Raw genomic sequence first — 27,003 nt, forward strand, 5'->3', positions numbered from 1 at the left:
CTGCAGTAAAAGGCTCTGGTAGGTGCTTTTGTCCAGTGCAATTGAGAGACGATTTATGGGCAGTCAATCTGCAGGTAGATACAACTGTGATCCTCAGCAGCAAATCATCCTGAACTTGTCCTAGGGCTGGGTTTTACTGTTTTGCTGTTCAGAGTTGGTCAGCAAACTCAAGCTGAAATGTTCTGCTTCTGTGGCAGTTATGGAAACCCTAAACACCAGATGCTTCATGTAAAAATCAGGTGAGGCAGCAGCAGAGTTTATTATGATGATAATTTCCTGGAGACAGGAAGGATAGAATACCATATCAGGCCTGAGCACAAACATTCTAACCTTAGAGAAAGCAGTGGAGGCATATCAACTGCATGCCACTTGTTCCATAATTACTGGGGTAACTTCTCTATGTCTAAAAGCATTCTTCATAACCAGCAGGTGATATTCTCTGTCACAAGGGATTTTTAGGCTGCAATCCTAAACACATTTCCCCACTAAACTTGGAGGGAGTTGAGTAAAAATGCTTAGCAATGTGCTATCTGTCTCTTTATACGTATTTGTAATGATTTTTGCATGACTTTCATCCTTTTCTTGATACCAACAAGCCAAGTTCTAACGGCAGATGTTTTCAGTTTAGTTTCAAGTAGTCATCAAAAGCAAAAGTTGAAGAGCTTAAGTTCATTAACCAACTACACAACAGGGCTATTTATTTTGCTTTGATTTCTGGCAGCCTACAATTTCTTTCTCAAGTACCCAAATGTGGCTAATTCCAGACAAGATTCAGAACAAAGCATAGCCAGTCTTCTGGTGTCAGTAAAGAGGGAAACAAGATACCTTACTAGAGTGACTATGATGAGCTTTGGTGACTATGAGCCACCAAAGTGACTATGATGAACACAGTTTCTTGGGGGAATTTGACACATCCATAGATTGTGATCAGATTTTGCCAAAAAACAAACTCTGAAGCAAATCTGTAGAGGTTCCTCCTGAGAAACCTATCTAGGGAATCTGCAGGATACCATAGGAACTTCAGTAAGATTCTCCAAGAGAAGTGCAGTATATCACTACAACCTGACTTGTTTCTTCCTGATTCACCATTGCACTGTAGCCTTAGTACTCTCAAATTCATAATAAATTTTGTGATTGGTTCTGAGACATCTCTGATGCATATATGAGATGGGAGGAGAAATATGTTTAAAATGTTTATCTGGCAATGCAATCTATGATGAACAATGAGGTGAGAACTTATTTTTAGAAGTATGGCCTTGCCAAGGAAACCCAGGAATCTCCTCAAAGTGTAAACTTCCTCCTCAGCAGCCATGAAGATTTAGTACACAGACAGACACCAGTTTACTGAGGTGCAATGGTGGAGACTGAAGAGGAAGGAATGCAGAAAACAAGCATAAAGAATGAAAAAAGTTGGGTCAATGTTAAAGAAATTAAAAATGTTCATGGCAAGGCAGAGGAGGTAAAAATGGTGAGATTATGAATATGCATGTTACTTGGTTTCTTCCCCTGCTTGCTTGCTTTCTTTCCAAATAAATTCTACAGAGGAACACAGAAGATGTTCATGCTACTTGTGACAGCAGTAACAGTAAATTTCCTTGGCCCATGGATTCCACAGACCTTTGAGTCTCCTCCTTTAACTCCGCTGGCTAACATCTGGGAACATGAGAGTTCCGTGGCAAGTCTCTGTAGCCCTTAGAAATGGGTGGCATCTTCTCAGGTATTTTGCATGAGAGCGAGAGATGCATTGATTCCATTAGCTCCTTCCTCACACGACACCCGAGAGTGCTTCAGGTGCAGCCTCGTGATCTCCTACGGTGTTCTCACACACACCACAAATATCACACTGCAGTCTCTAGGTCCTCGTGGGGAACTGCTTGGTAGTTTTGGCGACTCTCCAAATACGAAGCTAGATCTGGATCCCCAGCCTTCTGGGCCCTATCTCGAGGTGTCGTACCCTACAGTGATAAGAGAGAGCATTAGAAATACCCAGGGGGACAAAAGAAGACTGAGCAGCATCAAAACAAAACATACTCTTGGTGAGAGGAGTCTTCTACTGGCAAGTTGTTCAACTGCACTGGATGTTATCTTCTGAATATGGAAATTAGAATAGTATCTAGCATGGCCCTACTCACAACCTCAATTGTTTTTTACAATCCCAGGCAGGCAAGTAGTGTGATGAGCCACCATACATAGCTGCCCACCAGCTGTGTTTGGTTTGGTGGGTCACAAGTGTGCAAGCCTGGTTTAAGGCAACATAGTCCCTGCAAACAAACTAATTTGCTCAAAGACTGCAATGTCAAGCATAGTTAGTTGGAAGAAAATTCATTAAAATGATTGACTATCGTGGACTTTTCTGTGGTGGCTCCCACATTATGAAACATTTTCCTTAAATATGTTTAGTTGGCACACTCTTTCTAGGTGAAGGCTGTCCTGTTCTCCCATTCCGCTAATGGGATTTGGGACCCTTTCAGTGATCAGTAGCTGCTGTTTTACCTACTGGATCTGCTGTTTTTATTCTGTGGCTTTACACTGTGGTTTGAATCAATATTTTCAATGTATTTTATTGTTTTGACTTTTCTTGTAAGTCACCTTGAAACAGCTTGTGGCCAGGACCAGCCCAAAATCTTTGGCTGCCTGAGACAGCACAGTAAATGGTGCCCCTTCCCTCCTGACTACAAGGTGGACAGTACCCAAGGCCACTCAAGTTATTCTGACATGTGAGACTAGAAATCCCACATGTGCCTCTCCCTGGGAGTAAAAAGACAGTAGTGATACATTAAATTAATAATGTGCTGCCATTTTTGTGACAAACTGAAATGCAGCTATCCTTCTAAATTTGCCTTTCTCCAAATTTTGCAAGGCAGTTCTCCAATCAAAAAATTGTGTCTGTTAGGGGAAAGTGTGCATATATCAGTGAAAATAACATACAAAAGGCATAATACTACAGAAAAGTTCTTGCAAAAATATGCATATTAGGCAAAATGGCATACAAAATTGCACATATTGAGAAAAAAGTGGACTAAAATGCTGATGAATTTTGTGGGGACCATTTTAAAAAAACTGCAATTGTTGAAGCTGAACAAATAAGCAGGAAAAGTGACTCTCAAATATGGCTTTGGAGTTGTATCAGCTGAGTTGGATGCATATTAGTTTCCCTTGTCCGCAGCATTGTTTAGATGGGTTTGTTTGGTTCAGTTACCTTGGAGTCCATTTTCCTCAATGATGCTCCAGCCTCCACCAATAACTGGCAGATGCCACGGTGGCGCTGGCAGGCTGCCTTGTGCAGTGCCGTCTCACCCCTGCGTGTGTACAATAGAGAAAATCAATGAGAACCACCTTTTTGCAATTAATTACTTTTCCCAGGGCATAGTTTTATTACTGCTGACACAGGGACATTTGCTTGTCCGGTCCTCTGACTCCTCAATGGCATTGATGGCATTCATTGCTTAAAGCAATGTACTGAATGTTAAGTTGTCATCCAGACTAAAGCTCCATTTTAAACCTGATACAAGAAGGCTTTTCCCCCCCTCCCTATTTGAATGAATTCCATCGTGGAGCGAACAGTGGTAAGCTTCTCCGTCCCCACCTCCATGTTACCCCCCTCCCATTTGCAGTCTGAACTTTGACTGCAAGACACTTTGGCTTCTGCCTGCGGGTTATTATTATTATTATCATTAACAAAACCCTTTTAAATCTGGAATCATTTATGCCATACAGTTCTTTGCATTTTGGGACTGAGCAACACACTTCAGCTTGAGCAGTCATTCTGCACTACCCTTGAAGATGTGCATTCTGTTGAAACCTTGCTGCTCCAAATTAAACGAATATCAAAAGGCAACTTTATGGCCATGCTTCTGCTTACGCTTGAACCAAAGGATTTAGCAGTGCCTGCAAAAGCAAAATTGTAATTCTCACAGGCTGTCTAAAGCAGGGTTGGGGAACCTCTGGCCCTCCAGATGTCATTGGCTACAAATCCTATCAGCCCATCCAGCATGTCCAATAGTCAGGGATGATGGGAGCAACATCTGGAGGGCCAAAGGGTTCCCCAGCCCTGGTCTAATGGACAGATAATGATCGTCCCAATCCTGGAACCTTTGCAGGTACAGAAGGGAAGAAAGTGCATAGTTCTTTGTCAAAGACAGAGAGAGGCTGGCATGTGCTAAGGAGAACCCAAAAGGTGTACTGAGTCCAAGTCTACCGGCTAGAGTCGGGATCCACTAGCTAGGCCAATCCGCTTACATTCTGTCAAAATGGAATGAAATTCCATTTCGACTTGCCTTTTTCCACAAACTTCTGCTTTGTTTTGGTTCGATATAGAGCTTGGAACCAGAAGTCATGCATTCTGTACTTGTGAGGGAATGGAGAGTTGGAACCCATGCCTTTCCCTCCCTCCTGTTTCCAGCTTACTGCTGGCTCCTCTGGACTCCCTGCAGCAGCGCAGGCTGTCCCAAATCCCAGTTCCCCCCAACCTCCTCTGCTGCATTGGAAAGTGTGGAGAATGCTGTAGCATGGACTGGGGAGGCAGATCCCCCTGCATGAGCAATTCAATTTCCCTCATTCTCCACGGAGAAGGCTCCCAAGAGGCCATGCTGCATGCAGCTTCTCTCGCACCTTCTCCCCCTTCATTTTAGTTTTGTTTTTTTAAAGAAGAAAGAGGGTTGATACTAGAGAAATTAAATCAGTGGGCACCCATTAAACTAGTACCATACTCAAGCTAACCACATTCTGTATGAAAGGAGAGGTGATTGATAACACTTTAGAGAATGTTTTTGGAAGGAGATTCTTGGCTTTCAGATCTTTGATGAGTTTTAAAAGGAACTGGATATATTAGCTTGCCATGAATGGGCTTTTTGTTTTTGCATAAACTGATTTCAGAAACATTCAGGCAGATGAACAGATTTCATATCAGATACAAACAGGTCCAGAATATAATACATCAAATCTGAGATGAGGAGATAGGAGTCAGATACTGAGATTATAGCAATCAAAGCATAATACCCAAAGTCAGCTGCCAACACCAACAATGTTTTTTCAGTTTTCAAATTTCTAATTCAGATTTTGCCAAAGCAGATTCTGAGACAAATTTTCAATGCAGACTTAACTTCAAGCCTATCATAAAAAAAAAACTATATTGTAGCCTTTTCTTTTCTTTAGATAATCAGAGGGGATTATGGGTGTAGTGTAGTGGGCACTAGTAGACATGCTATTATTTCCAGAACACTTCTGCTCAAAAATTTAAGACTATATTAGAAGAATACACCAGATTAGTGGTGAAGAACAATTAGGAAATGAATAATGTCACAGGGTTACTCAGAGTAGGCCCACTGAAATTAATGAACTTTAGTTAGTCCTGCCTATTAAGTTCAATGGATCTGCCCTGAGTAGGAATAGCACTAAATAGCACCCACATTCACAAATTCAGCTAGAATTATTTCCCCTCCCTGACTTCAGTCTCATTTTTTATTGCATTTATCTCTTGCAATTCTTCTTGCAACTCGAGACAGCATACATTATATTTCTAGGCAGCCTCCCATCCAGACACTGGCAAATGATGTTGCATCATTTCAATTCTGGCTACATCCTGGTGCCCTCCAGATGTTTTGAACTCCAATTCCCATCAGCCCCAGCCAGGATGGCCAATGATCAGAGATGATGGGAGCTGGAGTCCAAAACAACTGGAGGGAACTACCTTGGCTAGCCCAGATTACAATCACAGTTTCAGTATATACCAGGAATAGGGAACCTTTGGCCCTCCAGATGTTGCTGAACTGCAGCTCCCATCATCCCTGATCATTGGCCATACTTGTTAGGGCTGATGGAAGTTGTAGTTCAGCAGCAGCTGGAGGGCAAAGGTTCCCCACACCTGGTATACAACCAAAAAGGAGGTGGAGGAAAATCTCTCTGTCTTCTGTGTCTGCTGTCTATTTCCCATTAACCACCAGATATTTGAGTACAAGAAGAAAGTTAAAAGATGTTTGAGAAAATGACCTGCACTAAGCAGTCTTAAAGTTTGCCCTTTTATCTAGGTTGGCTTTGCAGTTTAGGAAATAAATTATTTTGCAGCTGGAAGGAGTCATCAGGGAGCTGCTGCTTGGTTTTATGAGATGCAGATTTTTATTTTTATTTTAACCAAGGGCAGATCAATGCACACAGCTAAAAGCGAGCTGAAGTGAAAGCAATAAAAGGGAAGCCAAATGGGCAAGACTTACGTTTCACTATCTGTCATATCCAGTAACTCAGAAGGACCTGTCAAAAAGGAAGTAAGGCAAGTTGCATGGTGATCCTCAAGCTCATCAACACAAAATGGATTCAAATTTAGAGGCATAGTGAGGAATCATACTCCCTTCCCCTATAAACTGCATCCACCAGAATTTAGTGAAAAATTCCTCAATGTGAATAGTGAAAATTCAGTGGTGACTGGTGCCCATTGGGAGAAGTAGGGCAGAAAGCATGAAGACCAGACATAACTGGAGGCAGAGCCAATGACAGGCAAGGCCAACTAATGCTAGTTGTGTCCCCATCCTTCTCCCTGCTAAGCTCTACAAGGGTAACACTGAGATGAAGAAGCAGGACGCTGACAGGCACTGCTGTCACCCCTTGGACTGGATGTATAAGTAAGAAGGCAGTAAGAAGGGCTGGCTGAGGTTGGCACAGCAGGGGTCCATTCAGACCAGCCTCTGTTTACAAAATCTTAAATTTAAATTTGAGGCAAATCAGAATGACACGTAAAGAAGACAAATGAAGACAAATTTTGATAGAAAGGAAAATAATTCCAATAACATTAGTAAAAAAAATTCTCAAGAAATGGGAGAGGGGAGAGAAAGCTCACACATCTCTACTTTTTAATATGGGTGGAAGGCAAGATAGCAACAGGAGCAGCAGTCTGTACTCCAGGCTCCGCAGTTTGTCTTAAAGCTTTAACCTTTTAAATTGTTTTTAAACAGTCTTCTTATCTGTTGTCCAGTTTTTGAGCCTCAAAGAACATCCCTTTTTCTTCTTTGAATGTTCCTTAAATAACTAAGCTAGTTTTCCTGAGATTTCTAGGAATGGAATTTAGTGATCAGTCTAACGCCATGATTATTTTTTTTCCCTGGTTTTGTGTGGTGAGGACGAGGAGCAATCAGGTGTGCCGGGAAAGCAGCGAGGAGTGGGGATAGCGGCGCTGCCTGGATCAGGAGAGAGCCATGGCAGATGCCCAGGAGCAGCAGGAGACGAGAGGCTCATTAGCTACAAGCGAACCGACCCTGCCTCGTGGAGCAAGAGAGGCACGGATTTAGGGGGGCCGGCCTGATTGGCGGACAGGGAGTGGGACATGTGCAGACTGGAGGGGGGTACGGTGGGGAGGGCGGAGAGCTATGATATTAAACGGCTAGGTGGCAGATCCTGGAGAAATGTGCGTGGCAGGTCACGCCAGTTTAGGGGAACAGAGGATAGATGTTTAATATCCATCCCCTGTTCCGGGCCTATCCACGACCAGAAGATAACTGGGGGAAGCAAGACTCCATCCGACCTTCGACTGCTGTTGTGTAATGCCAGGTCTGTGACTCAAAAAACAACACTCATCCATGATATGATCCTAGATGAGTACGCAGACCTGATGTGTATTACGGAGACCTGGCTGGATGAGGCCTCAGGTCCTACACTGGAGGCCATGTGTCCAGCCGGCTTCCGATATGCACAGCAGCCGAGGGTAGGTAGGCGGGGAGGGGGAGTGGCAGTCATCTATCGGGAGTCTTTGGTTTTCGACAGGCCCCCTCTCCACGAGACCAAGTTTGTTGACTGCATGTACTGGAGGTTGGGCCCAAAGGGCAGTTTAGGGATCCTGCTTGTGTACTGCCCACCCTGCTGCACAGCAGACTCCCTGACTAAGGTGCTCGGCGTGGTCTCGGACGTATGGGTGCTCTCCCCCAACCTGCTGGTTTTGGGGGACTTCAACGTGCATGCCGAGGCCGCCCTTACTGGAGCCCCTCGAGATTTCATAGAAACCATGACTTCTTGGGAACTGCACCTTAGTAATACAGGACCAACCCATGTAGCCGGTCATGCTCTTGACCTTGTGTTTATCTCGGGAGGGGAGGAAAGTGCTCTGGAAATGGGGGCTGTTTCTTCTAACCCTGTGTCATGGTCAGATCACTATCTGGTGAATATAGATCTCTCGATGCCACACACCCTCCGCAGGGGACAAGGACCTATTAGGATGGTCCGCCCCACACGCCTGATGGATCCTAAAGGATTCCTGAATGCGCTGGGAGAGTTGGAGCTGACTGAAGGACGCCCGGTCGAAGCCCTGGTGATGGAGTGGAATAGGGAGATCACTAGGGCAGTTGACTGGGTGGCTCCGAAACATCCTCTCCCCCTGAACAGAACTCAGACAGCACCCTGGTATACACCACGGTTGCGAGGTCTGAGACAGGAGGTGAGACGACTAGAGCGCCGGTGGCGGAAATCTCGCTCTGAAGACAATCGGACACTGGTTAGAGCGGCAATAGCTGCCTACCAGATTGCAACAAAGGCAACAAAGAACGAATTCTTTGCTGCCTCTATTGCGTCCGCAGAGTGTTGCCCCAGGAGGCTGTTCCAAGTGGTCTGAAGCCTGGTCGGTCCAGTTGCTCAGGAACCCATGGAGCACTCAAAAGCCTCCTGTGACACATTTGCTAAACACTTTGCCGATAAAATCGAGCGCCTGAAGGCCATGATTCCGTATGCCGTGGATACAGGAAGTAGGCCAGAGTCGGCCAGTTGCAGTCCGGTCCAATGGGATTGGTTTCAGCCCCTCCCCTTTGAGGAAGTGGACAAGGTGCTCTCTACTGTGAAGCCAACCACCTGTCTGTTTGACCCTTGCCCCTCGTGGCTCATCATGAGCTGCAAAGAGAGGCTCAGTGAAGGGATCAAGGCAGTGGTAAATGTCTCCTTGGAAGAGGGTGTAATGTCATCAGCCCTCAAGGAGGCAGTAATAAAGCCCATCTTGAAAAAGCCCTCCTTGAATCCCCAAGAGTTAAATAACTTTCGCCCAGTCTCTAATTTACCATTCTTGGGCAAGGTGATTGAGCGAGTGGTGGCCAAACAGTTACAGACACACTTGGAGGAAGCAGATTATCTAGATCCATTCCAATCGGGCTTCCGGACTGGACATGGAACTGAAACAGCCTTGGTCGCCCTGGTGGATGATACGAGGAGGGCGTTGGATAGGGGAGAATGTACCTTCCTCGTCCTCCTGGATCTCTCAGCGGCCTTTGATACTGTTGACCACGGTATCCTTCTAGCTCGCCTGGAGAAACTGGGATTAGGGGGCACTGTTTTACGGTGGTTCCATTCCTATCTTTCAGACAGGCATCAACGGGTGGCATTGGGGGATGAGGTATCAGACCCTTGGCCTCTCAATTGTGGAGTGCCACAGGGCTCTATCCTCTCCCCCATGCTATTCAATATCTATGTAAAGCCGCTGGGGGCCATCATCAGGAGATTTGGGCTGCAGTGTCACCAATATGCAGATGACACTCAGCTCTATCTCTCATTTAAATCCTCACCTGAGTTGGCTGTGGATACCATGTCCAAGTGCTTGGAATCCGTAAGTGGATGGATGAAGGAGAATAGGCTGAAGCTAAATCCCAATAAGACCAAGGTGTTGCTCGTGGGAGATAAGAGGAGGCTGGGAGATATAGACCTGGTGCTCAATGGGGTGAGATTACCCCTGAAGGAACAGGTCCGCAGCCTTGGGGTCATTCTTGACTCCCAGCTGTCCATGGAGGCTCAGATCTCGGCAGTGAGCTGGGCAGCTTGGTATCAATTACATCTGATTCGGAAACTGTGACCCTACCTTCCTATCCATCTACTCCCACGGGTGATACATGCCCTGGTCTCCTCTCGCTTAGACTACTGCAATGCGCTCTACGTGGGGTTACCCTTGAAAACGGTCCATAAATTGCAGCTGATACAGAATGCGGCGGCACGCTTTATTAAGAACAGCCGTCACTGTGATCATATCACTCCGGTGTTAGTAGATCTACACTGGTTACCAGTTGCCTACCGGGCCCAATTCAAGGTGTTGACCTTTAAAGCCCTACACGGTTTCGGCCCAGTTTATCTGAAGGAGCGCCTCCAGCATCATCAATTGTGCCACCTGACAAGATCAGCCACACAAGGCCTCCTCTCGGTCCCACCAGTCAAAATTGCTAGACTGGTGCGGACCAGAGAGAGGGCATTTTCGATTGTGGCACCTGCCCTCTGGAATTCCCTCCCTTCCGATCTTCGCCATGCGCCCTCCCTGATGGGGTTCCGTCAAGCCTTGAAGACCTGGCTATTCAGGCAGGCCTATAGGATCTCTGGGGTGGACTAACTCTTATGCTGTTATTAACTGGATGGGTGGCCAGATAGGTGACTTATAAATAAAATTTTATTATTATTATTATGTTGACAACTGAGCATGGAGACAAGGAGTTAGCCCTGATTTTAAACTCTTGGCCTTTTTTTATTATATATTTAGTATGATTGTTTCAGTGTCTAAAATTACTAAGCACCAAAGTAAAACAAGAAAAGAAAAACAACCCTGCTCAGAAGTTTGCAATCTAAGCTGTGTATGCACCATACATTTAAAGCACATGACTTCCCTCAAACAATCCTGGGAACTGTAGTTTGTTAAGAGTGCTGGTCTGAGAACTGTAGCTCTGTGATGAATAAACCGCAATTCCCATGATTTGGAGGAAGCCATTGCTTTAAATGTATGGGGTAGTAGTCAGTGCTAGTGCTGCTCAGAGTAGACCCACTGAAATTAATAGACATGACTAACTTAGGTTCATTAACTTCAATGGGTCTACTCTGAGTACGACGTAGTTGAATCCAACCCATGGTATGTACACAGCCCAAAGATAAAGGCAAGATACAGTTAGGTGGAAAAGAAAGCAAAGCAAACAGAAAGTAGGGTTCACAAGGAGTCTACAACTTGATCCTATGGAAGTGTATGCAGTAGTCAGGATGGGGAGAAATTAGATTCAGTTAGCATTTTAAGCAGAATGTTTCAAATTCACACTTTCTGAATTTTGCAATGCAGTTCTCCAACCAAACAAGAATGTTTACAAAAAGACATACATTAGGGGGAAAGGTGTATAAAAATGAATACATTCGTGAAAATGACATACAAAAATCCACTATATTAGGAGAAACTGCTTACAAAAGTGTGTACCTCAGTCAAAATTAAAGACAAAAATGTGTTTGTGAGGAGAAATTCGCACTAAAATGCTGATGAATTTTCATGAGGATTTTTTTTAAAAAAAATGGCTACAGAAATGTGGAGAACTGAATTTCAGACTGGAAAAATGAAAAACACAGAGAACCAAACTGACAGATCCATCCCAACTGAGTAATACATTCCATTGAGTTAAATGGGGCTTACTCCCAGGTAAATATGCACAGGGCTGCAGCCTTAGTCAAATGCATGCTTCTCCAGCACCATCTCATGCCCCCTTCCTCCCCCTTTCTGAACCTCGCTTTTTTTTTCTAATATCACTCTCCCATTTGCTGCCAGATGACCATTCCAAATCCTCCTCAGGCGCAGGACAAAAGCAGCACACATGTGGGAAAGGCTGGCATTGGGAAAAGCTAATGGCACTGTCATCCTGCTACAGCAGGGAGCTGGCTGTTTTTACCCAGGGACAAGGAGCAAAAGAAAGAAAAGGGGGCCAAGGGCTACAGAAAGGGAGTGCCAAGCAACCCAATGGAAATCCGGAAGGGAAATGCATGAGTGAGATTTCTATCATGAAAAACAGCAGGGAGGGGAAAAAATAAAAACAAAACAGAGGGGGCGGAAGGGAGAGAAATGTGCAGGGTGATGGAGAAATAAATAAAAGGATCGGGGAAATAAAGAGAGAATGGCAAGGGAAATGTGAGTTGAAAAGAGCTCAGAAGCGGAAAACACTGGGAGGGTGCCCTGTGGGGACCTCAGTCTTAACATTTCCAATTGTCAGTCTGTCTCAAATTCATAATTCTTTTCCCATTCTTCTGCCTTTAGCTGTATCCCCCCCTCACAAACACACACTGGTAGTTTCCCAGGATGCAAAGCAGCCTGAGCCTATATGATATGGGAGGAGGGGTGGCAAGCAGGTTGGGTGAAGATATGAAAAATCAGACATCTGCCCCTTCACTGTGGTTGTAAGAAGATAAAAGGGAAAGGAAAAATATTTCATTTCAGCTGGATTTCCAAACCATGTAGCATCCATAAGTGCACTCCCCTCCTTCCCAATCATCCCTTTTTCCTTAATGCATACAACATTAAGCCACTCTCTTCCAAACCAGAATAATGCAGTTACTGCATTACACCTTTACATGCACTCCAAGCTATGTGAGACTCATTCTTCCATGGCGAAATCCCATCCATCCATGTCATGTATGAATATGCAATCCCATGGGTGGGAGTGGGCAGGTGGGAGAGACCCATACAATTGACCAAGTAGAGACGTGTTTGATTTGGATGAACCCTGAATCCCAAACCAATTTGGAGAGATTTGGGGCTCTTCCAAGGCAAAGTTGGTATCCTCCAAGATGTCTCGGATCAAATGAGGCTACTCCTGAAGCCTAAGGGCCACCTCAGACTCTGGACACCCCAGAGAGCTCAGACTCAATCTGTCTCTTCAAACCATTGCATTTTGCTGAGTTTCCATACAAGAGCAGGGTGAAGGGGCAAAGCAGATGAGAGGGATATTTTTTTTTCTGAGAGTTCTAGCTACCAATCAGAGAATAAGTTCCAGTCACAGTGCTTTTGGGAGTTACACAGAAGGAAGAAACATGTATGTTGTCGACTGAACAAAAAACAAACCCACAAACTGTGTTTTATGCATGATAACTCCTTAACTCTTGTCCCAATTCATCTAGGGGCACCTCTATGACGCATGATATTTTCATACATATTACCTTCCCCCAACCACAAGGAGGAAAGTGAATCCCTTTTAGCTCCCCCACTCTGATCAATTTTAATGGCATCTAGTACAAAAACCCCTCCACCAATTCTTCTGAAATGTTGCAGGCTATTTATCTAGGGACACCTCTCAGATGCATGCTGTTTTCATACATTTTACTAGCAAAATGACTGTGTGCAACGTCAGGCACACTTTCCCTTAGTCACATGTTAGTCCATCATGTGGCTAGAACAAACCAATGTATGTGAGTATCACTGGCAATAACTGTTCAACACCATCACTATGAAGTCTCTGAAAAGCTATTGTCTAAGTAGAATCCCAGTGGTGGGGCTAAACGAAGCAATTTTAATGTTACTGCCTTCCAACCTGGTAATTGATCAGAGCCAATCCACTCACTCACCGTGGTCTAGGATGTACTTCACAATCTCACCATGGCCAGTCTTGGCTGCATGATGAAGCAAGGAACAGTGGTCAGGTCCCTGGATGAACAGATTAGCTCCTTTTTTGCAGCAGTCTATGAACTAGAACATAAATGCATAGAAAAAAAGACTAAATAATGTGGATTCATTGTTTCCTTTCACAGAGATAGCCTTAAATAAATTGTGTTGCTAAAATAACAGTGTTTAGGGAAATGTTTTCTGGTCTTCCAGATTCAGCTCTATACAACAGAGTGCTGAATGAGTTTGCTGAATGAGTTTCCTGAACGAGTATGCCTCACACTCTAAACCAATACGGACCTTACATGTTGGTTGGTACCCAACCCAAATAATACATTCAGGAGTTAAAATTCAGACCCTCCCTGTTCTGGACAATCAGAGAGTTCCCAAGCTTTGTCATGAGATTTGCAGATGTTTCCACATGATTACCATCATACATATTTGCTAAAGGGGAAAAAGCTAGGATTACATTTCAAGAGATGAGAATTATACAAATTTAACAAAACAGTCCTAGAGAAACAACTTTACCAGATGACTTAGGGTCAATTCACAGAACCACATTGGTATGGTAAGAACATAGTATGAATTGATTCAGAATACACAGAAATTGAAACTGAACCCACATTTATCACACTGCTGCAGATCAACCAAAAACAGGTTGGTTGGTAATCAGTGGTGGTCTAGTAACAGTGTGATAATTTTATTTATAACGTAAGTGGGAACCTCCGGCCCACGGGCCTGCCACACCTCTCCATTTGATCCGCCAGGCCATTTTGGCCAAGCCATGCTCACCTGCCCTACTCCTGACATCATATATGACATCTGGTATGGGGCAATTAAAGTCCAGACTGCGCCAAAAAAAGGGTTTTCAGGCAGCACTGATCATCTGATTGACAGCACCTGCAAAACCCTTTGCAAGGCACTTTGAAGCCCTGCCTATCAGCTGATTGTTGGAGCTTCAAAGCACAGTGCAGGGCTCTCTGCAACTACCGATTGTCAATGCTTGAAGAGCCCTGAACAGGCAAAGTCCCAACAATCCACCCTTCACCACAAGACCACATCCTTTTCAGGCCAGTGGAAATTGTATATGAGATTGACACAGGAGATTGCTGCCATACATTAGTTCTTCCCATGGTGAGCTAGTTACATGCAGGTGCCATGCCATCACACAAAATCAGACATGCTATGTGTAGTACAGGGGTAGGGAATATGTTTCAGCCTGAGGGCCACATTCCCTCAGGTGGTACCTTCTGGGGACCACCGGTCAGTGGTGGATGGGGCCAAAGAGAAAAGTGGGCAGAGTAACTGATCTGACTCTTACCTTTGTACAGCAAGCTGCATTCTAGCCATGCAAGAATCAGAGTTTTCTACACACACACATGCAGATAGACACTTCCCTCCATCCAGGCAAGGAACAGGCATGATCACAAGTCAAAGACACATTCCAGTCAGGCGAAAGTAGTTGAGGGCATGGAATAGGGCTTGTAAGGGATATGGCTTGGGGAGAAAGGGTGTGGCCTGGAAAGAGTCCTGAAGGTTGGTCAGAGAGGCCCAGAGGGCCGTATTTGCCCCCCTGGCCTAAGGTTCCCAATACCTGGTGGCATGGTACCCACATGCAACTGACCAAATAGCCAAGAAAGCCTATATGGTTTTCTGTCACACAGCTGGTCCACTGTAATGAGGAATAAAATATTGGGGATTTTAAATCTTTGATTCACCTCAGTGAACCAGAGTTTGGAAAAACCTACAACAGCAAAGATTCCTGGGAAACAGCCTCAGTGTGACCTCTCAGTACATATCGTGAAAGCCTGAGGATATAGACTTCCTGACTCTAATGGAAATTTTGGAGATGTTGCCCAGTAAGAAGTAGGCGCTCCTTTCAAACAAAGAAACAGTTTGCATAAGGTTTATGATAATCTTAACCTTTAAGAGGAGGCAGGATAATGATTATCTGAAACATCAGGAATTTACAGCAGGATATAGGAGAGACTTGGCATTCCTGGAACCTGCTTAAAACTGCATTCACAGCATATACTGAAATTGCAATGAAGTGCAAAGGAGAGAGGAAACCAATGTACTATTATTATTGTTGTTGTTATTGTTATTATTTCCATTTATAGACCGCTTACTATCTAAAAGATCTCAAAGCAGTTTACAATAGAACACACAAGGTACAATAAAAAATATCAAATTAATTTACAAAGCAAAATACATAAACAATATCCATATACATAAACAAGTTAAAAATAATTTCAATTTAATGTAGAATTCCTTGCTTTAACCATATTTTCTACTTAGGCTGCAATTCAGTGGTTCTTGCGAAGGGAAACCTCCGGACAATGTCTTGGGGAAGCTCTGATTTTATTGTTGTTACGTACCTTCAAGTCGATTGCGACCTATGGCGACCCTATGAATCAGTGACCTCCAGTAACATCTGTTATAAAGCACCCTGTTCAGATCTTGTAAGTTCAGGTCTGTGGCTTTTTTTATGGAATCAATCCATCTCTTGTTTGGTCTTCCTCTTTTTCTACTCCCTTCTGTTTTTCCAAGCATTATTGTCTTTTCTAGTGAATCATGTCTTCTCATGATGTGTCCAAAGTACAATAACCTCAGTTTCATCATTTTAGCTTCTAGTGATAGTTCTGGTTTAATTTGTTCTAACACCCAATTATTTGTCTTTTTTGCAGTCCATGGTATGCACAAAGCTCTTCTCCAACACCACATTTCAAACGACTTGATTTTTCTCTTATTCAGTTTTTTCACTGTCCAACTTTCACATCCATACATAGAGACTGGGAATACCATGGTCTGAATGATCCTGACAACATGTAATATTTGGTAATTGTTCAGCTTACGAAATAACTTGCTATACTAGAGCATGAAATAGTGTGAAAACCTTTGATAAAAATATATGTACTGTGGTATAAGGCCTTGAAAATAATACTTTATTTCATCAGAGGCATGCCAGAGTATTTTGCAACCTGACATTTCATTCCTATATGGCTGTTGCCCTAATAGCACTTAATGGTCTCTTGTGTTCTGGAGATGATTCTGATGGGCATTTGGTAATCAGTTTTTGACACAGCATATGGACCTATTTTGAGTTTGAAGGAGAAGCTGGTGTTCATCTCCCAGCCCACAATAGTCATATTATTGTTCCCTGCCCATAACAACCAGCCCCATTCTGCCTTAACTGTAGTTTCTGAACAGTCCTCAAAGGCAGCTTCATATATAGCAAATTACAGTAATCTCACCGGGAGGTTATCAGAGCATGGATAACTCAGGCCAGGATAATTTGTTATTTAGCCTCCCCAGCCCTTTTTAACTGCAACTGCTTCTATACCTGTGGGAATTGTAGCCAGTGAGGAGCCAGGAGGCTGAGCCAGCAAGCCCCACCCTGGAGAGCAACTGTAGGATCTCTGCCCCAGCTGTAGCTATTTTCAGGGAGAAGTCTGTTGTGTGAGCAATTATTTTGTAGATAGCAGTTGTGTTGTGATGAGAGCACAAATGTAACTCATGAATATATATAGTGTGTGTGTGATTTATGACAGGCCTGGGTTTTTGCTATTTTATCTTTTGATTTATTTATTGTATTGTACTTTTATATTTGTATTTATGGTAGTTTTTTTGTGAGTACTTTGGTATTAATTTGTTCACTGCTTTGAGGTCCTTGGTCAAAAAGCAGTGTAGAAACAAACTGATGATGATGAATATAAGTTAACTGCACTCAACCCCAGCCAGTTTTGGGGCCCAGTTCAAAGTCCTGGCTTTGACCTTTAAAACCTTTCATGGTTTGGGTCAGACTATTTGAAGGACCACTTACCTCTGTATGTATCTACCAATACATGAAGATCTTGACTAAAAGGCCTCCTGCTAATCCCCCCCATCATGTAAGGCAGTTTTTTGCCAACCTGGTGCCCTCCAGATGGTTTGGCCTACAACTCCCATTAGCCCCAGCCAGGTTGGCAAAGACTGATCTAAGGTGAGGCTGGTGGCTTTCTGGTGGTGCTCTAGTTGTAGAATGCTCTCTCCAGGGAAGTTTACCTGGTGCTCATCTTTATGTCCTATCTTAATTTCCCAGGATTTTAAGGTACAATTTTAAGCAAATGAGCAAGAAATTTTAATCCTGTGGGCATTATTATCCTGCTTTTGTGATTATGTGGATTTAGTGTTATTATATTTTTCTGTATTTACATTTTTAGTTGTTTTATTCTTTTTTGTAAATCATCCTGGAATAAATTGAAGGGTGGGATAAAAATAAATGAATGAATGGTAATAACAGCCGTGAAAGGGATATCAACTAGGATATCAAACAGATATCAATGAAGAGGCATCAGACCTCCTTTTACTTACTTTTAGAAAATCACCAGCTATTACTGACTGTAAAAGTGCTGCAAAGAACAAAAAAAAAGGGGACATTAACATTAATAGTCATTATTGACACAGATGCAGTCATGTTCCCTAACTGTGTTATGTATAAATACAAAATAAGGTGCTTGCCCCAAAGGGTGATATTCTAAACATATGACCTTTCAAGGTGGTAACTATCCATTGCTACACAGAGCATTTTTTCCACACCTGAAACGTAAATTAACACATATTTGCAAATGTAAAAAAAGCTACAATGGCTAATATGTACATTCCAGTCTCATTCCATGTCCTATTCTGCAGCAACATCACACGTCTTGTACAAGCTGCATACGAAAAGCTCAGCGATGCTTTTATTGTCTCACTTGTAAAAATGGTCTCAGTCATTCTTATGTTAGTCCCACAGAGAATGCAGGAATAAATGAATAAATAAATAAATAACAAAGGGCAACTGATGGAGGCAATGCCTTTTCTTGGACCAATGAATGTTCCTAAGTTTGTAAGTATCATAGAATTCTTCTGTAGCCATGGTAAATTTTACAATCATGTGGCATGTCAAGGATGCTGTCAACCCAATAAATAGATTATGAATTGTATGGTCTGGCCAGGAAGAGGGGGGGGGGTGAAAAAAGATCAAATCAGAATATATAATATAATACAAGCTTCCCATATTTAGTGCCAATTGGGCCATGCAGGGTGCTTACACAGTAAAGAACAGATGATACCAAACAAGCTGCCAAATATGGAGATACAAATCTGGCACTAAGGCTGAAATCCTATACCCTAGGGATTGGGAACCAGGGTTGCTGGATTCCAAACCCCATCAGACCCAACCAGCATAGCCAAAAGTCAGGGAAAGTGAGAGTTGAAGTCCAGCAACCTCTGGAGGGCCACTGGTTCTCAATCCTTGCTGTAGACTATTACCAAAGAGTAAGTCCCATTGAACACAGAGGGACTCGCTTCCAACTGGTCGTGCATATAAATGTGCTGAAAGACTAAAATAAAATAAAATTTGATGGTATTACTTATGGTCGAACAAACAGGGTGTTGTGACCCATCAGAACCAAGTCCCATCTTTCAAAGTTACACTGCAGGACCTAAATAACACTCGCATCACTCTTTTACAGAAGTAATTAATGAGTGTGATGGAGCAAATGCTGCAAAAATGTGATAAGGATATTAGGATAACTCAGTTTTGTGCTATCTGGGATTTTCAAAATATTTTACAGCATTGGCTTGCCTCTGTCACTAGAAGTAAGTAAAGCAACAGCAACATGCAAAGCCCATTTCCATGGAAAAATGAGACACTAATTATCTGAAAACTAAGAAAGGCAATGGCAAACTATTGTGATCACTACTTTTTGTGATCGCCAGTTGTGTTGGTGACACCACTACCCAAGTCCTGGCTTATCAGGGCAAGTTGTTTTGTGTAATTGATGCCTCAATATTAAATGTTAGGGATGGCTATCCTGGTTTATTTAGAACACACAAACAAGTTTCACTTCCCATGTTCAGAAGGACCCCAAATGGCAATGTCCATATGTGGGCATCCCACAACTCTGCAACACATTATAGCTTAGCAAGTCACCCACATTCTTCACAATTAGCATTTGGACTGTTTCATATGTTAATGTGTCAACAAACCCATATTTACCCAATGTACGGTACCTGATGAATGTACCTGTATGACTCATGCATTTTCAAACACCCGCTGGCTCTATACACACTTTACATATTTAGGTGGACCCTTAACCAACATAATGTATGAAGAGGTGCTTAGCACTATGCTTAACCAGCAAGTGACTCTTACTGGAGGCTAATTTAAGAAATCATAGGCATAGCCTACCAGTAGCTGGCTTTTATTTATTCATATGCATTTATAGCAGAAATGGGGAACCTTTTTCAGCCTGAGGGCCACATTCCTTCAGGGGCAACCTTCCAGGGGGTGCATCACAATGCTTGGCAGGGCCAGACCCAAAAGTGGGTGAAGCAACAGGCAAGACTTTGTGTGTTGTTGTTTAATGCCAGATCAGTACACAATAAGACCACAACCATCCATGATTTGATCATGGATGAGGGTGCCAATTTGGTGTGCATTATCGAGACCTGGGTGGGTGAGCTGAGAGGAGTTGATCTGACCCAGCTTTGCCCACCTGGATACTCACTGCTACACCAGCACAGGCTGCAGGGATGGGGGGGAGGGGTTGCTGTGGTCTACAGAACTTCCATCTCCATCTTGAGGAAACCACTCTGTCTTGGATCTGGCTGTGAGGAATTGCACTTGGTGTCAGGCCAAGGAGACAATAAACTAGGGTTGCTACTGGTGTGCCATCCACCCTGCTGCCCAGCAACTTCTCTGACTGAGCTGGCAGAGGCCATCTCAGCTATGGTATTGGAGGAGCCTGGAACGATAGTCCTGGGCAATTTCATTGTCCATGCTGAGGCTGTCTCTAGTGTTCCGGCTCAGGACTTCATGGCCCCCATGATGACCATGGGGCTGTCTCAAGTTGTCACCGGCCACAAACATACAGCAGGGCACACTGTCGACTTGATTTTTGCTCCAGATGGAGGAAGGGGTGGTCTGGAGATAGGAGGGTGGATATCACTCCATTGTCATGGTTAGACCACTTCCTGGTGAAGTTTAGGCTTATGGTTCCAATCCTCCCCTGCAGGGGTAGTGGACAGATTAAGATGGTCCACTCCTGGAGACTAATGGAATCCACTGGAGTTCCCAGTACATAGAGCAGGTGACCCTGTTGAAGCCCTTGTCATGCTGTGGAACAGCAAGGCACGTTGGACAATTAACATGGTTGACCCGGAGCACCCTCTCCGAGATTGTGGAGCCCAGTTTGCAACCTCATACACCAGTAAGCTAAGGACAATGAAACAGGTTGGACAATGGCTAGAGCGCAAGTGGTGAAATAAGTGCTGTGAGGTTGATCGGCCATGAGTAAAACATCATTACCGTGCCTACTATGTGGCGGTGAGGGCAGCGAAGAAGGCCCACTTCTCTGCCACCATTGCATCCTTAAGTAGTCGTCCAGTGGAGCTTTTCCGTATTGTCAGGGGTCTGTTGACATTAACTCCAGGAAATGGAGTTTTAGACCCTTCAGAGGCCACTGTGAATTGTTTGCAAGGCATTTTGAGGATAAAGTTGCTTGCCTCCATAGCAGTCTTGATGCCCCATCCACATCTACTGTTGTCCCCGGTGAGGGGTCCAGTGCAATGTCTGCTGCAACTTCTTGGGAATGGTTTCAGTTGGTGCGGCCTGATAATGTAGACAAGGTGCTTGTGATGATGCGGCCACCAACGTGTCCTCTTGACCCTTGCCCTTCTTGGCTTATTAAAGCTTGCCAAGGGGGTTTGACCGAGTGGATCCAGGATGTGGTCAATGCATCATTGCGGGAGGGAGTGGTTCCAGCTGCCCTGAAAGAGGCGCTGATCCGACTGTTCCTTAAAAAGCCAACCCTGGACCCATTGGTTTGTGACAACTACCAACCGGTTGCAAATACCCCCTTCTAAGAGAAGGTGATTGAGAGGGTTATGGCACAGCAATTGCAAGTATTCTTGGATGAAACAGATTATCCTGACCCATTCCAGTCTGAGTTCAGGCCTGGTTATGGGACTGAATTGGCCTTGGTCGCCCTGATGGATGACCTTTATCGGGAGAAGGATAGGGGGAGTGCAACCCTGTTACTCTTACTTGATCTCTCAGCGGCTTTTGATACCTTCTGCGCTGACTTGGTGAGATGGGTATTGGAGACACTGTTTTACAATGGTTCCAATCCTATCTCCAATGTCGTTTTCAGAGCATAGTATTGGGTGATTGTCTTTCGGCCCCCTGGCAGTGTGCTGTGTGGTGCCACAGGGTACCATCTTGTCCCCCTTGCTGTTTAACATCTATATGAAGCCCTTGGGAGCAGTCATCTGGAGATTTGGGTGAAGTGTCAGCAGTATGCTGATGATACCCAGCTCTATTTCTCCGTAACATCTGAATTGGGAGAGGCCGTGCAAGCCCAGGACCGCTGCCTGGAGTCGGTGGTGGGCTGGATGAGAACCAATAAACTGAGTCTGAATCCTAGGAAGACGGAGATTCTGTGGGTTGCTGGTCCCTGAGTTCGGATAATTAGTCAATTGCCTGCTTTGGATGGGGTTGCACTCCCTCTGAAAGAGCAGGTCCACAGTCTGGGGTTGCTCCTGGATCCATCTTTGTTGCTAGAGACCAAAGTGACCTCAGTAGCTAGGAGTGCCTTTTACCAGCTTTGGCTGGTAAGACAGCTGCGGCCTTTTCTGGACCAGGATAGCCTGACCACTGTTGTCCATGCACTGGTAACCTCCAGGTTAGATTACTGTAATGCACTCTATGTGGGGCTGCCTTTGAGGTTGGTCCGGAAGCAGCAGCTGGTGCAAAATGTGGTGACAAGACTGCTCACTGGGGCAGGGTATAGCCAACATGTCACCCCACTGCTGAAAAAATTGCACTAGCTACCTATTAGCTATCGGGCTAAGTTCAAAGTTCTGGTTTTAGTGTACAAAGCCTACACAGCTTGGGACCAGGATACCTGAAAGACCGTCTTATCCCTTATACACCCAGTTGATCACTGCACTCTGCAGGCGAGGGCCTCCTGCAGATACCATCTTATCAGGAAGTCCATTCTGCACAATGTAGGAAACGGACCTTTAGTGTAGCAGCACCTACTCTGTGGAATTCCCTCCTTTTAAATATTAGACTGTTATTTTTTCGGCGCCTACTGAAGACCTTCCTCTTTCAACAAGCCTTTTAAGTTGAGAACCTATCCCAGTCTGCGGCTGTGCCGGAATTGTTTTTTAGTATGGTTCTAAACCTTTTTTAAAAAACATGTTTTTTAAACTTTTTTTAAATATATTTTTAAAGTTTTTTAAAGATGTTTTGTTTGAATGTATTTTAAAATCTGTTTTTATGATGTTTTAAAGTGTTTTTAGTGCTTTTGTTTGCTGCCCTGGGCTCCTACTGGGAGGAAGGGCAGGACAGATATAAAATAATAAATGAATAATAAAATAATGACTCTTACATTTGTCAAGTAAAAGTCATGAGCTTCTACATACAACCACATTTCACATCTCTCTCTCCATCCAGGCAAGCATCATCACAGTCCAAGGATATATTCCAGCCAGGGGAAAGCACTTGAGGAAGATGCAGAGTTCAGCCTGTGGATAGAGTGTTGCTTGTGGATAGGGGGTATGGCCTGGGAAGAGTCTTAAGGGCCAGGTACAGGGGGCTGGAGGGCCTGAGGTTCCTTTTCTCTGATTTATAGCCTGCCCTTCACCATGCAGCTTAAAGGTGAGTTACATACAGCTTAAAACAGGAAATAAGCTGTTTGGTGCACTGTTCCTCAACCTTTGGTCCCCAGATGTTGTTAGACTACAGTTCCCCCCAACCCCAGCCAGCTTAGCTAATGGACAAGGATGATGGGAGTTCTAGTCCAACAACATCTGGGCACCCAAGGTTGAAGTACAGTGATTTAGGGCCTAACACCAAGCCATCAATGAGAAGCAAAACCAGCAGCAACACTGCAGTAGGAGTGATACTCTGCACTTAACCTTTACACCCCCCAAATGTGCACCTTGATCTGCCAATGAAACATATACAATGATGGGGTCAGGTGCACCTCAGCGGGGAGGGCATCTCAGCTCAGGGATGACTGCAGCAAAGGACCTCTCAGGCACCACCACCCCATGCACTTCACTGGGCAGCAGAGCTGTAGGGCTTCCCCTGTGGATCCTAATGCCCAGGAAGGTCTATTCAGGCAAAGGAACTCCTTCAGAGTCATTTAGAGCTTTATATGTCGATGTGAATGTTTTGAATGTACATACACCAGTACAACATTAAGTGATCTAATGGCCTTGACAGCATGACAGAGCGCAGGTGTTTGCACTGCAGCTCAATACCAATTCCGATTGACTTTCTTCTCTTGAGTGTTGTCTTGAAATTGCTGTTCCTGACTGAGCCAGGAACAAGCAACCATATAGCGCATTGATGTGCTTGATTCCGTGCAAGGTCACAACAAAGTGGGTCACCCAAGAGAGTGGAATTCCACAAATAAAAGGTACACTTGAGAAAAAAGCAAAAGAGGGGTCAAATAAACCGGCACCCTTCAATAACTTTGCCAAACTCCTGCCCCTGCATCATAGGATGAAGTAAATATACATCAGTGCCTGTTCAGGAATAGCATCAAATAATATGAAGAAAACCCAGTCTAAAATGTGAACAGACGTGGGGAGAGAGAGGAGAGGAAGACAACAGTGGCTTCATGACTTAAGCGTGGAACTACACATCACCCAGACGGGCATGTAACAAAAGCTCAATGGGCCCTTCTGGTAAAGCAAAGCATCTTCAGGAGGGACAACTGGAGTGGAGAAATGATAGAGGGGAAGGGTGCTTAAGTTCTTCTCCCCCAGCTCCAATCTGCCAGTTTTCCAGAAACACTCCCTCCCCCCTCCCCCCCCACACACTGTAGGTTGTTTCCCCCTCTGTGGATTCCTGGGAGTTGGGGGGGGGTTGAAGCAGAAAAGCAGTCGCTGACCAGTGTTAAGCCCCTCTTCATCTCCCCATCCCTTCTCTGCTTCTAATCACCCCTCCCAAAGTGACTTTGCCCTAACTGAAGCTGCCATTCAAGGTTGGTTACATAACTGAGTATAATGGGTAGCTCTGATTAAGCTGGGCCAAAGTTTTTACTGGGTAGATTTTCAGTAACTAGATCAAAAAGGACAATCGGAAGCCAGCATTAGTTTTGGGCAGATGGCAAAAGTCACCCACATTTTTAAGAGGTCAAAAATCACCTACTTTTTTTAAGCAGGGAGGAGTTGGGCTTACTATTATGAGAGAATGCTAGTTTCGCCATCTTTTACCATAAAAGCTTTACCAGTGCTTCAAGCAGTGTAGGAGCTGCACCCAATCAACCAGCCTTTGCCAACCAGGTGCTCTCCAGTTGTTTTGGAATACAAATCCCATCAGCCCCAGTTGTAGTCCAAAACAGATGGAGGACACCAGGTTGGCAAAAGCCGCAGCACAGTGACAGCGCTCTTTCTTATTTATTGATTGATTGTATGTGTACCCCAAAAAGGCGTTCAGAGTGACTTACATGCAATCAGTTAATACAAGATAGTCCCTGTCTGCAGGCTTACAATCTAAAAAACATGACACCCAAGAGGAAAGGGGCAGGGAGGGAAGAGGAAAAAAGTAAACTCAGGCACCAATTCTGAAATGATTGGTTTAAGCCCCTCTTCCGTCCAATACAATAGCCCAACCAGAATGCCTCTGTTTTGTGGTATAGCATCATGGCATGAAGGGAAAAGATGTTTGTCCCCAGTGACTGGACTTGACATAGCACCATTCCTATTGGGAAGAATGCCCATAAGATTCTGAGTGCCAATGCACATATGCTGGAAAGTGTGACAAAGATTTTTGATGAAAGAAAGAGAGACGTTGTAAACTCTCACCTGTATTATTTCATAACATTGAGCCCCACAAGGGATGGGCAAATCTGTCAGTTTCAGGTTTTCTCAGTTTCTCATTTACTCAAACTTAAATTCAGTTCTCCACATCAGTTCCTCATGAAAATCCATCAGCGTTTTAGTACAAATTTCTCCTAATGTACACATTTCTGTACATGATTTTGCCTGATGTACACAGTTTTGCAAGCAATTTTCTCTAAAATAATGCATTTTTGTAGGTTATTATCGTTAGTATATGCATTTTATGCACACTTTACATAGAATAAGCATCTTTGTACGCCTTACATGGTTAGAGAATTGTATGACAAAATTCAGAAACGTGGATTTTAAAGTATGACTGTGCTGATTCACTTACTGTTTCAGGAAGTGGGGATTAGATAGATTCATCTTTAAATGAGAACTGAATTGAATTTCTCACCCATCCCTAGCCCCCAGCCCACTAATATTAGTAGATTTAGGTGCCCAAATTGGTCCAAAATAAGCCCATCCCAGTGGAGAAATGACACCTCAAAAGGGGAAGAAGGATATTTGGACTGACCCTAGCTCTGCCTTATTCCTGAATAGAAACACTTGCATAAACTGGTGTCTGAAAATAATGAAGAAGTAAAAGCAATCTGGCAGAGAAGTTTCTCTGTTTAATGCTGGGCTGCCACCTCCATGGAGAGAATTCCACAAGGAGCTCATTATTACTCCAGGAAGAACATTGCAAATGTGTAAAAAAAAATCACTGCAGGAGGAACTAATAGACCAAGGGAAAGATGCAAGCAAAGAAACTAACCAAAGTTGCTCACTTAGAGAGCCCGTGTTTGGTATACAAGATTCACATTTTTCTTACATTAGGCTTTTGTGTAAGGGATTCAGGACATTTCCTAATTTCATTTCCTGCGCATAGCACAGGAAAATGTAACATCGGAACCAAAAGAATTCTTAAAAAACAGATAAAATTATTGTAACTCTTTAAATAGATTATGTGCCAACATATTTACAAGTTCTGAAAATTACCCAGCAGCTCTATTAATTGAGACTAGGCATGGAAAGATCTGTCAGTTTCAGTTCTTTCAGCTTCTCATTTTTTCCAATCTTAAATTTAGTTCTCCACATTTCTGCAACAATATGTGCATTTTTTTAAAAAAATCCTCATGAAAAATCAGCATTTTAGTGCGAATTTCTCCTAATAAACACATTTTTGCAAGCAATTTATCCTAATGCATTTTGTATGTTATTGTTATTAATATGTTCATTTTGTGCACATTTTCCTCAAATATATGTATTTTTGTAAACTTTCGTAAGCAGGGGGATGGCATTGCAAAATTCAGACAAGTGCAAACTTTGAAGGATGGCTGTGTTTTGGTATTCATATTGTTTTGGAAAGCGTGAATTTGATAGATTTGGCTTTAAATGTGAACTGAATCAAATTTCTCCCCCATTCCTAACTGAGACGTGTGTTGCTGAGTGTCTGTGTGTGTTTAAGAGCCAGAGAAATGAACAAAAAGAATGTGAATAGGCCCAAAGTACAGGGGAAAATATTTCCCTGTGCATCAGATGCTTTACTTCCACCCGCTTAAGCCAAACAACTTGTCCAAGTCTACTTCTGCAAATCCTTTTAAAAATGATTTCTTACTTGTTTTGTACACACCTTTTTTTTTAAATCACGTCTGTATTATATTTGCAGCCTAGCCACCCAAAAGGCTTAAGGCAGAAAGCACACTTGAATAATAAATAAACAGAATTAGTAGTGGCTGAACTCCCTTGGCTGACATCATTTTCAACCTGATCCCCCCCCATCTTTCCTCGGA

General features: G+C 43.7%; 1 protein-coding gene across 3 annotated transcripts in view; it reads right to left on the reverse strand.

The window, feature by feature from the left end:
* Positions 1-681: 681 nt before the first annotated feature.
* Positions 682-27,003, reverse strand: part of DGKI (diacylglycerol kinase iota) — a 260,829-nt gene continuing 234,507 nt past the window's right edge. For 2 of the 3 annotated variants that reach the window (XM_061638752.1, XM_061638750.1), the window contains 5 exons: positions 17,699-17,736; positions 13,309-13,429; positions 6,210-6,246; positions 3,200-3,299; positions 682-1,955 (listed from right to left, as the gene is read on the reverse strand). In XM_061638752.1, coding sequence (XP_061494736.1) covers positions 1,839-1,955; positions 3,200-3,299; positions 6,210-6,246; positions 13,309-13,429; positions 17,699-17,736 — 413 coding nt within the window. In that variant the 3' untranslated portion in view covers positions 682-1,838. Of the gene's footprint in view, positions 1,956-3,199; positions 3,300-6,209; positions 6,247-13,308; positions 13,430-17,698; positions 17,737-27,003 lie in introns of those variants that run through there. The other variant, XM_061638751.1, reaches the window with a different exon arrangement.

The sequence above is a fragment of the Rhineura floridana genome, chromosome 8 (assembly GCF_030035675.1).
Source record: "Rhineura floridana isolate rRhiFlo1 chromosome 8, rRhiFlo1.hap2, whole genome shotgun sequence".
Classification (NCBI taxonomy): Eukaryota; Metazoa; Chordata; class Lepidosauria; order Squamata; family Rhineuridae; genus Rhineura; species Rhineura floridana.